Here is an 11988-nt window from a genome sequence, read left to right on the forward strand (position 1 = left end):
TGAATCTAATCTGAGAGCAGAGACGGGTTTCCTTCCTTTATATAGAATAAAATAAAATAAAATAAAATAAAACATTCGTCTCTGAGCTTCTTCTTTAAAGGGACAACCAGGAGTTTCTATTTGGTTATAAAAAGTCTGATATTAATGTGGATGAATCTACGTTACCACTTGTTAATGGTCCATTTTAGATAAATCTATGGTTTTGTCTCTATGGTTATTTTGTTATTATTAGTGGTGGTGGAAATGCTGGGCGAGCCGACCAGCGTTTCTTTACTTTCGGTTTCGTGGCGAGTCATGAGAATAACGCCGCCGTATGAATCTCCGTTTATGGTGGGAACTACGACGGTATGTGATCGTCTTCCAACCTCTGACTTTAATTCTTGATGACTGAAAACATGAGTCTGTCTTGTATCGGTCAAAGAATTTCACGGTGCGGAGGCTCATAAATGTAGTGAGAAAAAAACACTTCGCTTTTCCAAAAACTCCTGGTTGTCCCTTTAATGAAAAAGCTCAGAGACAAATGTTTTATTTTATTTTCATTTCATCTATCCAAGTTTTCAGTTACTCTTCTTTTTTTTGTACAATGATTAATAAAGAAGAGCAAACTTGGATCTGATAAAAATTAAAATAAAATGAAATAAAATAAAACATTCGTCTCTGAGCTTCTTCTTTAATTTTATGACTTTGACGAAGAACCGCCTCCTCTCGGTCGGCAGCAGCCTGACTCTGAATCAGTTCCCGTTGCCGTGGAGACCAACACAAGTGCCCCTCCCCCTCCTCCCTCCTCTGGTGAAAGGTCGAAGGTCGAGGTGTTTTCTCACAGATGGAAGGAAGAGAAGAGAAGAGAAGAGAAGAGAAGAGAAGAGACTTTTTTCTCTCTGTTGTTTGTTTTTTAAACTTTATTTTATTTCATGTTTCACAGTTTTTCCATGCGATGAAACGTATTCATATAAAAAAAAAAGGAGGATGCGGTTTAGAAAAGAGCAGCAGCAGGTGGAGGAAGGACGAACGAGGTGCAGTCAGTCAGTCAACAATAATTATTACATCAACACTCGCTGGCTGCGGCGGCGCTGCGGCGACGAGGCGGCGGCGGCTCACGCCTTCTCGTAGGTCCGCACGGCGTGGATGTCCTCGAAGGTCAGGTTCTGTTGGGAGAGACGGGGAGGCGGTTACCACGGAGACACACAAAGGACGAGGAAGAAGAGGTCAAGAGGTCGCGTGACCCCTGTGACCTCTCAGTCTGAGACGCAGAACTGAACTGAACTGAACGGGAAGAAAAAGATACACTGCAAAAACTCTACATCTTACCAAGAATATTTGTCTTATTTCTAGTCTAAACAAATCTCATTCTACTTAAAATAAGACTCATCACATTAAAAGCAGCTTGTTTTTAGACACTTTTTACTTCTTTCAAACAGATTTTCACTTGAAATAAGTAGAAAAATCTGATAGTGGAGCAAGTTTTTCTTTCTTATTACAAGCACAAAAAACTTGCTCCACTATCAGATTTTTCTACTTATTTCAAGTGAAAATTAGTTTGAAACAAGTGAAAATGATCTAAAAACAAGTTCATTTTTAGGTGATGAGTCTCATTTTAAGTGGAAAGAGATTAGTTTTGACTAGAAATTAGACATTTTGACAAGAAATAAGACAAATATTCTTGGAAAGATTTTGAGTTTTTGCAGTGAAGGCGTTGTTGTCTCACCATGACCAGTTTGCCGTCCTTGATCTCTCGGACGAACTTGGTCTCCTTCCCGTCCCACTTCTGGACGTGGACCAGCTTGTCTCCGTCCAGAGACACCGTGGACTGGAAGAAAGATAAATTATTATTGTTTTTATATTTTTATTCCATTTATTCTATTTGTTTTATTATTATTAATACTGTGCTGATTATGGTTTTATGCTTTTATCCTGACTGTTTTATCTTTATCTCACTCCGCAAAGCAGAGCAGGTTTGTGGTTTGGTTTTCTGTAAAGCACTTTGTAACTGTGTTTTGAAAGGTGCTATACAAATAAAGTTTATTATTATTATAAAGACAAAGGAGTAGTCGAGCTGTTACAGTGAATTCTGAGCTGACCACGTAAATCCATATTTATTCTTATTTGTTTTATTTTTCATAGAAATACATATATGTATATTTTTTCACCTTGTATTCTTAACACTATTACTATTTATTCTCCTTGGATGGCACTATATTGTCAATTGCCTCGCGAGTTAAGAGTTTTATTTATTTATTTATTTATTTATGCATTCAGATATATGTGATACATTTGTACACTGCAAAAACTCAAAATCTTACCAAGAATATTTGTCTTTTTCTAGTCAAAACAATCTCATTATACTTAAAATAAGACTCATCACATAAAAAGTAGCTTGTTTTTAGACACTTTTTTTTTTTTTTTACTAATTTCAATCATATTTTCACTTGAAATAAGTAGAAAAATCTGATAGTGGAGCAAGTTTTTCTTTTCTTATTACAAGCACAAAAAACTGTCTTTCACTGGCAGATTTTTCTACTTATTTCAAGTGAAAATTAGTTTGAAACAAGTGAAAATGATCTAAAAACAAGTTACATGTAATTTTTAGGTGATGAGTCTTATTTTAAGTGGAAAGAGTTTAGTTTTTGACTAGAAACGAGACATTTTGACAAGAAATAAGACTAAGATTTTGAGTTTTTGCAGTGTAGAATTGCCCTTTGGTGATTAATAAAGTTTCCTTGACTGAAGTCTTTTCTTGTCTCACCTTGCAGTTCCTGTCGTCGGCCGTGGCCTCGTCGAACTCCTCCCCGAGCTTGAAGGAGATCTCCGTGTTCTTGAAGGTGCTCTGGGTGCGGATCAGCACCTGGTCGCCGTCCTGGCTGATGACGACGGTCGGCTTGGTGACGTTGCCCACCTGCCGCGTGGCGAAGCCCACACCTGGGGGAGGGAGGGAGGGAGAGAAGAGTCAGTCTGAGGGAGAGGTGAACCGCAGGAGAACAGAAAGAGGAGGAGGACGACGAGAAGAAGGAGTCTTGGCCAGGTCACTCTTGGAAAAGAGGTTTTTTTTAAATCTCAATGAATTTTTACCTGGTTAAATAAAGGATATTGATTGATATTGAAGAACAAGTAGAAAAAGAAGGAGAAGGACGACGACGAGAAGAAGCACAAGTAGAAGAAAAAGTGGGAGGATGACGATGACGAGAGGAAGAAGAAAAAAGTAGAAAAAGAAGGAGAAGGAGGACGAGAAGAAGAAAAAGAAAGAGAAAAAGAAGGAAAAGAAGAAGAAGGAGAAGGAGAAAAAGAAAAAGAAGAGGGAGAAAAAGAAAAAGAAGGAGAAAAAGAGCGAAAAGAAAAAGGAGTAAAAGAAAAAGAAGAAGTAAAAAAAGAAAAAGAAGAAGGAGAAAAAGAAAAAGAAGGAGAAAAAGAAGAACAAAAAGAAGGAGAAAAAAAGAAAAAGAAAGAGAAAAAGAAGGAAAAGAAGAAGAAGAAAAAGAAATAGGAGAAAAAGAAAAAGAAGAAGGAGAAAAAGAAAAAGGAGAAAAAGAAAAGGAAAATGAAGAAGAAGGAGAAAAAGAAAAAGAAAAAGAAAAAGAGCAAAAAGAATTCGTAGAGTAGTAGAGGAGCGACTGACCGAGCGCCTTCATGTAGTCATCGAAGTTCTCGCTGTCGACCAGCTTCCAGGTGGCACAGAAGGCGTCGACCATGTTGACGGTTCAGACGGATCTCCAGAGCGCGGCTCGGCTCCCCCTCCTCTTATTCCCTCTCTTATCACCACGCCGACGGGTGGGCGGCGCCGAGCCTCCCATTGGCTCAGGACTCAGGAGACCCCAGCCCCCCCACCTGCCTCCCGATTGGCCGATGGAACTGGGTCACGCTCTTATAGATGCTTAAGTCCCAAAAAAAACCCACACACACACACACACAAAAAAAAAACTAAATTAGCTCATTTCTATTCCTCATGATGTCACCACTCTCATGGTCGACTGTCTGTCTGTCTGTCTGTCCGTCTGTGGGTCACAGGGCAGAGCGACAGTACAGACAGTAACACACACACACACACACACATCCTTGTACTTCTATCTTTGTGAGGACATGCCATTGACATAATGTATTCCCTAGCCCCTTACCCTATAACCTTAACCATCCAAAACAAATGCCTAAACTTAACCTAATTTAAACCTATAATTATGTCTGTTGGTTAAAAACTCGTTCCGGTCCTCACAACGTAGCAAGTACAAGAACACACACACACACACACACACACACACACACACACACTGGAGCTGATTCATATTTCTGTGTTAATCCTCTGGAATGTGTCCTGAGCTCCAGTCGAGCAGAATCAGTGTGTTTGACAGGCCTTTGTCCTCCGAGCCCCCGACCGCTACTTACTCATGCTCAACACACACACTAATTACTGTTACTACAGGTCTGAGTGTGTGTGTCTGTGTATGTGTGTGTGAATGTATGTTGGTGTCGTGTGTGTCCGCTTCGGGATCTGAGTCTGAGAAAAGTTTGGTGATTTAAAAAAACAAACAAAAAAAAACGGTTGTTAATTGAAATGCTCATTGATTGATTTATTGATGATGTATTGATGACTCCTCCTCCTCTGTAGATATCAACATCAACATTAACTGCAGTGACATAATAATCATCATATCGTCAGTTTTCATGTGTGATGTGTTTGAAATGAGGTGTTCAGGGACACAGTTTGAGCTGAAACCTGTTCAGTCTGTTTGTTTGTTTTTGTTTAAATCGGGCATATTCGGTCATATTTATGAATAATTGTGTTTTTTTTTCTTTCTTTCTTTGATACTTTTATGTTCATTAAATAGTTAATTCTCTGTTTCACTGTGCAGAGACTTTAGGTCACCTGCTGCAGACTGAGGACCCAGGATCTCTGGCGCCATCGTGTGGTGAGAAAACGGAACTGCAGCAACAAACTCACTCTGCTCCCTCTGGTCTGTCTCTGGTTTATATTAATTTTTATACCTTATTAAAGGTATAACATGTAGGAATTCCCCCCATCTAGCGGTGCGGTTGCATATCTGAACGTATTCTTGATGTTGCATTCAGGTGAAATGGGGCAGACGTCAGACAGACAACAGACGCTGCATGTAACAGGATAAACAAGCGTCTATGTAAAACAATACAGGCCTGACAACATGTTGTCATGGTGATGTGGTATTGTTTTAGTAAAATGACATCCGGTTGGTTTGCCGACGGCCGTCTGCCTGACTGCACCTGAATGCAACACCAGTGCCTCCGTCCTTCCTCACACTACACAGTGGTGACAGTTTTAACAGGCCGTTTCCGTGGTTACCTACGGTCACGATGCAACATGGCCGCCTCGGTTCGGTGCGTCGCCCACTTATGTATTTGTAACGACTTGTAACAACTCATTCTAAGGTACCAGAAAGTTTTCATTTGTATTGTATTTGATTTTTGCTGATAAAAAGCCAAGTAAGGGGCAGTGTTTAGCTCAGTTGGTGGAGCACCCGCCCCATGTGTAGAGGTTATAGTCCTCGCTGCAGGCGGCCCCGGTTCGAGTCCCGCGTCGGCCCTATCCTGCGTGTCATTCACCCCCTCTCTGCCTCCCATTTCCCGTCACACTCTGAACTGTCCTATCTAATAAAGGCATGAAAAGCCAGAAAAATACACTTTTAAAAAAAAGGGAAAAAAAGCCAAATAAGTTACATGTAACCCATGTTAAAATATGACATAAATAAGAATAAATAAGTTTGAAAGTTAAAAGTGATTCATTTAAAGTCAATTAATTCATCAGAGTTAATTAAAAATGTTAATACAACAATCATTTACTGTTGAAGATTAAAAGTCTGTTGACAGAAAATTCATGTCGCTGCCCCTTTAAGGGACTAGTGACGCTAGTGCAGCACCTCAGTGACGCTGCAGCTGAGGGAGGGAGAGAAAACGATGGTAAATAAACAGAAAAAGGAGTGAAAAAGTTGATATTACAGTTGAAAAACACAACTTACCTGGTCGGGAACTGACGGGGATTTTATGAGAACTACGCCACACCTGTTTTGGTGAGTTTTGTGTTTATTTTCTTGCATTTTCACCATGTTGTAGGCTAGGCTAGGCGGAGAGCTAATGCTAAAAACGTAGCTGTTTACAAGGAAATGCGCCGTCATAAACTGTTTACCAGTTAATATTTTGGGTTTATGAAGACTGTGAATGTTATAAAAGTGTGTGTAAGCTGTGTAAATGAAAGGTGTGTGAAGTAATTAGTGCGGGAGACAGAGTGAGTTGAAAGAGACCGACAACTCAGACTGTGAAACATTTATTTGTGTAATTTGAGGATTTAAAAAGAGATTTCTGCGAGAGACACAGGCCTTTCCGCCAAATAAAAGCCAAATAAAAGCCAAATAAAAGCTAATAAAATGCGGTGAAACTCTTTAATTTAAGGAATTTAGGCCTACAAGAAAGTCCCCAAGCCATTAAGTTAACATTTTGTTTTTATTGTATTACAAGTTAATGTCTATTTTATAAGTTTTATGTTGGTGAGCACTTATTTTGGTGAATTTGGTAATTTCGATAGACGGGAACCAGAATGCAGACGAAATTCGGAGTTAACAGACACCAGACTCTTCGCTTGTCTGAAGACGCAAGGCTAATCTTCAACTCATCTTCTCCATCGCATCAGTGAGGAAATCTCCTGCGTATGGTAAGTCGCTGCCAGAGTTTGAACTGAACTGAGCTGAACTGAGAACTGATTGAATTATTATTTTTGGACTGAATCGAACTGAAAATTTTCATTGAACTGAACACTTATTTTTGAATGTGATTTGAATAATTGTGGTCCACTTTGATTTGTTTGAGTGATTGAAGGTATTTTCTTACCTGTAAAAGAAAGAAAAAAGAGTTAAAGGAGCATTATCGCAAATCCAAATTCTTAATTCGGCCACTAGATGGAGCCAGGCGGAGCATATCAGATATAAACAAGTGGGCAGCTGTCAGAGAGAGAGAGCAGCCTCGTTTAGTCCCCCCCTTCCTCTTCCCTCCTCCTCCTCCCTCACCAGGCTGAATGAACGTGCAATCGCGGGAAAGGAAAAAGAAAACTCGCTAGAGGAAGCAGCAGCTCTACGTCGCGCACAACCACAACAACGGCAACAACAGCAACTGCAACTTCCTCCTACAAATGTACGATCGTTGGTGTGACGTGCAGATCGCAGTGGGACGACTCCTCAGTCCATGAGTTTCATGTCTCAGACCGGATCATGCAGCTGCACGCACACACACACACACACGCGTCTGTGTGATCACGTCTGGAGAGAAGGGGGGGCGACCGCCATTCCGAAGGACCGCCATTCCGATGGTCTGCCAGTCCGAAAATTCCCGAAGGTCTGTCATTTCGAACTTCCCGAGGGGCCGCCGTTCCGAATGTGTTTTATTTTGAAAATTGACCGGATTCTCTCGTGGTTTGACTTCCTGCCCGGCTTGACACGACGCGCCGCGGGGACAGCGCCCGACCGGCCCCTCCCCCTCCCCCTCCGCCTCCAAAGTTTCACCCAGGTGCGAGTCTGATGCATTACATCCATCTGATGCAGCCGCGGCACTCCTGCTGAAAATAAATGTCCTTGCTCTGTGCTTTGGTTAGGTTTAGGCAATGTAGAAAGGAGTTGGTTAAGTTTAGTAAAAAGGTTAGGTAGAGGCCAATAAAATCGCAGTTAATATGTATCTCCCCCGGGAGTCGAACCCTGATCCACCGCATCAAAAGCAGATGCCCTGACCACTGCACTACCACTGCAATTAGGCTTGTTTACTCCGTGCGGTAAACCATTCAAGATTTTTTCAGGTTCGGAATAGCACCCTTTCTTTCAGGTTCGTAATGGCACCCTTTTCCCATAAATAATTAAGGGTCGGCATTCCGACAAATTAAAGTAAACGTTCGGAGTGGCGGCCCTTCGGAATGGCACCCTGGAACCGGAGAGAAGCAGCCTCTCGCGGTTAATGTGCAGTTAAAATCATTTTGCGTTAAGGCGTTAATAACGCTGAGAGGACAGCTGAAGAAAGACACAGGGACGTGGAGACAAAGTGTTCTACGGAGCGATTCAGTGACTGTAAGCAGCCTGACACTGCTACATTACAATTTACTGTTGCATTTTTCCGGTTCGGAGGTCGGATTTGCGAGTTCCGAGTGCAATCGAACGCAGCAAGCGCCGGGCCGGCTTGGATCATAACAAAGACAAATGCTGCATTTGCCCCACGGACACTATACTGTTGCCGATTTTTTTTGTAAATTTAGTTATGGCTCCCCCGACCTATCTTTTGCATATTTCAGCTTATTTTATGCTATTACTGCTGTATTTGCGATAATGCTCCTTTAACTCAGGAAGAAAAATAGGAATCCTAAAATAGGTGCAACCTAGGAAAAAGAGACTGGTCGAACTAGGCCTAACTCAAATTAGCCTGACTTAAATAACCTAGGAGAAAAGTTAATTTAGATTAGCTTTACTACAATAAACTAGGTGAACTAAAGAACAAAAAGAAAGAGTGAAATAATTTTTTCTTTTATACTTACCTCATTATTAGGAACCTGCAGGGTATTTTTGGTTTTATGTAGGCTACTGTATTTTATGTGTCTTTTTGCATTCAGTAAATTGCCGGTCTTTTGTACTTAAAGGGATAGTAGCATTTTTTTTTAAGTGGGGTTGTATGATCTCCAAATAGCCCCTAAGTACTTTAATTGCAGTAGAAGACTCTCTGCACTCCTCCCGTTAGCAACGCCAGCCCATAATAGCCCTGCCCAGACATTTACAACATACAGTGTTGTGAATGGACCCAAAGAAACGGCCTATTTTCACGGCCTAAAAGAGGTTTTACCTGAAAAAAAAAAAACACAGTTCCATTGTTCGCTATAATATAATTTTTTCCAGCCCTTCAAAGTGCAGGAAAAACACAGTTTTTATTCTGACCTAACCAACTCATTTACTTTACTGCAATGTAATATGGTGTAACACTTTTCCTACCCATTTTAGGAAATTAGAAAATTTACAAAAGAAAATTATACGTGCCATATCTCGCTCAGGCTTCAACACTCCCACACGTCCACTCTTCCATAGTCTTAATCTCTTGAGGCTCACAGATTTCAATATCCATCAGAACGCAACAATGATTTACCAAATTGTACATAACCTGAATCCTAAACTGTCTATGCTCATTCCAGTCAGCAGCCCTGTGCATGGCTACCATACCAGAAATTTACATCTCATTTATGGAAAAAAGAGACGTTTAAAACGCACTAGCCTATGTATTACCACGAGGGGGCCACTGATCTGGAATGGGCTGGATGAGAGTCTGAAATCAGCCAATTCCATCTCAGTCTTCAAGAAAAGGTTAAAGGTGCAACTTCTTAACTCATATTTATCATCGTAATCTGGGTATGTCTGTTTTATGTCTTTGTCTATTTTGAGTTATTGATTTGTCTTGTGATTGTTGTTATGTTTTGTTTGGTAATATGTATTGTCTCATTGTCTCCGTCTATTCTGTGATGTATGTTTTGTCTTGTTTTCTATCATGATTTGACATATGTATGAATATGTAATACATTAGTATTACGTTTGAGGCTCCCGCCATGAGCTTTAAATAGCTTCTTGGGAGACCTGGCGCTTCACACATCTGCTTCTGTTCTTTTCTGCTCTGTCTACTAATATGTGTGATGTGCGAAATAAAAATACTGAAATACTGAACTCACGTATCCCTCCGCCCAGGGTTAGCGCCCGCCGATCAGCAGTTGGTTAGATCCAAATAATAAATATTTGTAGATCATACAACCCCACTTTTAAAAAAATGATACTATCCCTTTAAGTGTCATTTTACAGACAGATTTTACATTTACTTCCTTAAAGGTCTAGAGTGAGCGTCTCTGTCCCTCTCTCTTTACTTCCTGCACATTGACATCATCACTTCCTGTGATGACGTGACCCGAGACACCGCCCACCAGCTGAAAACCACAGGTAGGACGTATTAAAACTCAAAAACAGAGACGATGAAACATGGAGCCATTAAAAATAAAACTTTATTTTTAAAAAAGCCAAATGAAACTTGACAAAGCTGTGAACAGTAACATTGTGCATTAATATCTGATATATGAAGCAGCTGCAGGCGTCACTTTGGGAACATTTACAACGAATCAGAGAAAACGATGGAAGCTCATTTCAAACATTGTCATGAGAAGTCAGAGACCGTGTTCACGACGACGGTTTTCACAAACCACCAAGATGACGGTGCGTCTGAGAAACAAGACGAGTCTGACCACATGAAAAAAAAGAAAGAAAAAGAGGAAGGAGTGTGGTTGAGAGGAGTGTTTCCATCGAAGTCAGGGGGAACACACACACACCTTGCATCATGTTTTAATCTGATAAGAAGTGGACAGTTTGTCCTCTTGTGTCTTGTAATGGACAAGACACAAGAGGACAAACTGTACCCTTCTTCTCAAGTCCAGTCCATTCTAGTCCGGTCCAGTTCAGTTCAGTCCAGTCCAATCCAGTCTAATCTAGTTCAGTCCAGTAAATCCAATCCAGTCTAGTCGAGTCGGTCCGGTCCAGTTCAGTCTAATCTAGTCCAGTCCAGTCTGTTCTGGTCTACTCTACTCTAGTCTAGTCCAGTCTAGTCTAGTCTAGTCCGATCCGGTCCGGTCTCAGTGATAAACTACAGTTCTAATTATCTGCCTTAATAGAGGGTATGCACATGACGTCACGGTACTCGGAAGTCGCTGTGGAACGTCCACTGAGTGGCAAAAAGACGAGTGGCAGAGCCGCCAAAGTTTAAAAACGAACAAGTAACGAAGCGATTTTCTCCGAGCCCACACAAGTCTGACATGTCTAGCTTTGCCAGCATGTACAGCATGCATGACCTAACAGAGCTGCTAAAAATCTTGAGGATACGTCTCACTTTGACCGAGTTACATTCAAGAACCTGTTCTCAATGACGGAAAGTAAATTAACAGGAGCGGTCATTTTTTTCGATGGATCAGCTGTGTTTACCGTTTCAGGTGTCATAGTTCTGATGTTTAGACAGATACATTAGTCCTCTAACACATCCTACAGTTTGACTGGTCAGAGTTTTTCAGAATAAAAGCAGCTCGTGTTTTAGTATCGGGAGTCACTGTCAGGACGACAGTAACAGCTGTAATCTCGTCCCTCTGCACAGTAACAGCAGCCTGTCAGTCACTCTGCAGGTGCCCGGTCACACTGCGTGTTACAGGAAGTGTCCGTGGAGCAGACAGTTGTGTTGAGCTGGTTGTCGATTCTTCTTGACATCAATTTGTTTTGATATAAGATATTTTATCCAGTTTATGAGTCCACCGCTATCCGCCAGCCTGTTGAGGGACGCTTGTTTTGCCACTCACTCCGATCGAACGGGGCGTTGCCAAGGGCAACGTGACGTAAACGCATACCCTCTATATTTTCTCGGAGCCATTAAAAATAAAACTTTATTTTAACCAAATGAAACTTGACAAAGCTGTGAACAGTAACATTGTGCATTAATATCTGATGTATGAAGCAGCTGCAGGCGTCACTCTGGGAACATTTACAACAAATGAGAGAAAACGATGGAAGCTCATTTCAAACATTGTGATGAGAAGTCAGAGACCGTGTTCACTACGACGGTTTTCACAAACCACCAAGATGACGGTGCGTCTGAGAAACAAGACGAGTCTGACCACATGAAAAAAAAAGAAAGAAAAAGAGGAAGGAGTGTGGTTGAGAGGACGGTTTCCATCGAAGTCAGGGGGAACACACACACACGCACACCTTGCATCATGTTTTAATCTGATAAGAAGTGGACAGTTTGTCCTCTTGTGTCTTGTCCATTCTTCTCAAGTCCAGTCTAGTCAGTCAGTCCAATTCAGTCCAGTCCAATCCAGTCTAATCTCGTTCAGTCCAGTCAGTCCATACCAGTCCAGTCCGGTCCGGTCCGGTCCGTTCAGTTCAGTCCAGTCCAGTCTAATCTAGTTCAGTTCAGTCCAGTCCATACCAGTCCAGT

The 11988-nt window shown here is 41.3% G+C and overlaps 1 protein-coding gene across 1 annotated transcript; it reads right to left on the minus strand.

Moving 5' to 3' along the window:
- Positions 1–884: 884 nt before the first annotated feature.
- Positions 885–3795, minus strand: LOC146961067 (fatty acid-binding protein, brain). Its single transcript, XM_085770605.1, has 4 exons — positions 3611–3795; positions 2744–2916; positions 1706–1807; positions 885–1145 (listed from the first exon to the last, which is right to left on the minus strand). Exons 1-4 carry the CDS (start codon positions 3681–3683, stop codon positions 1095–1097), a joined length of 399 nt encoding a protein of 132 aa, XP_085626731.1. The 5' UTR covers positions 3684–3795; the 3' UTR covers positions 885–1094.
- Between the last annotated feature and the right edge of the window lie 8193 nt (positions 3796–11988).

The sequence above is a fragment of the Trachurus japonicus genome, chromosome 24 (assembly GCF_045865225.1).
Source record: "Trachurus japonicus isolate A0001 chromosome 24, Traja_1.0".
Lineage (NCBI taxonomy): Eukaryota > Metazoa > Chordata > Actinopteri > Carangiformes > Carangidae > Trachurus > Trachurus japonicus.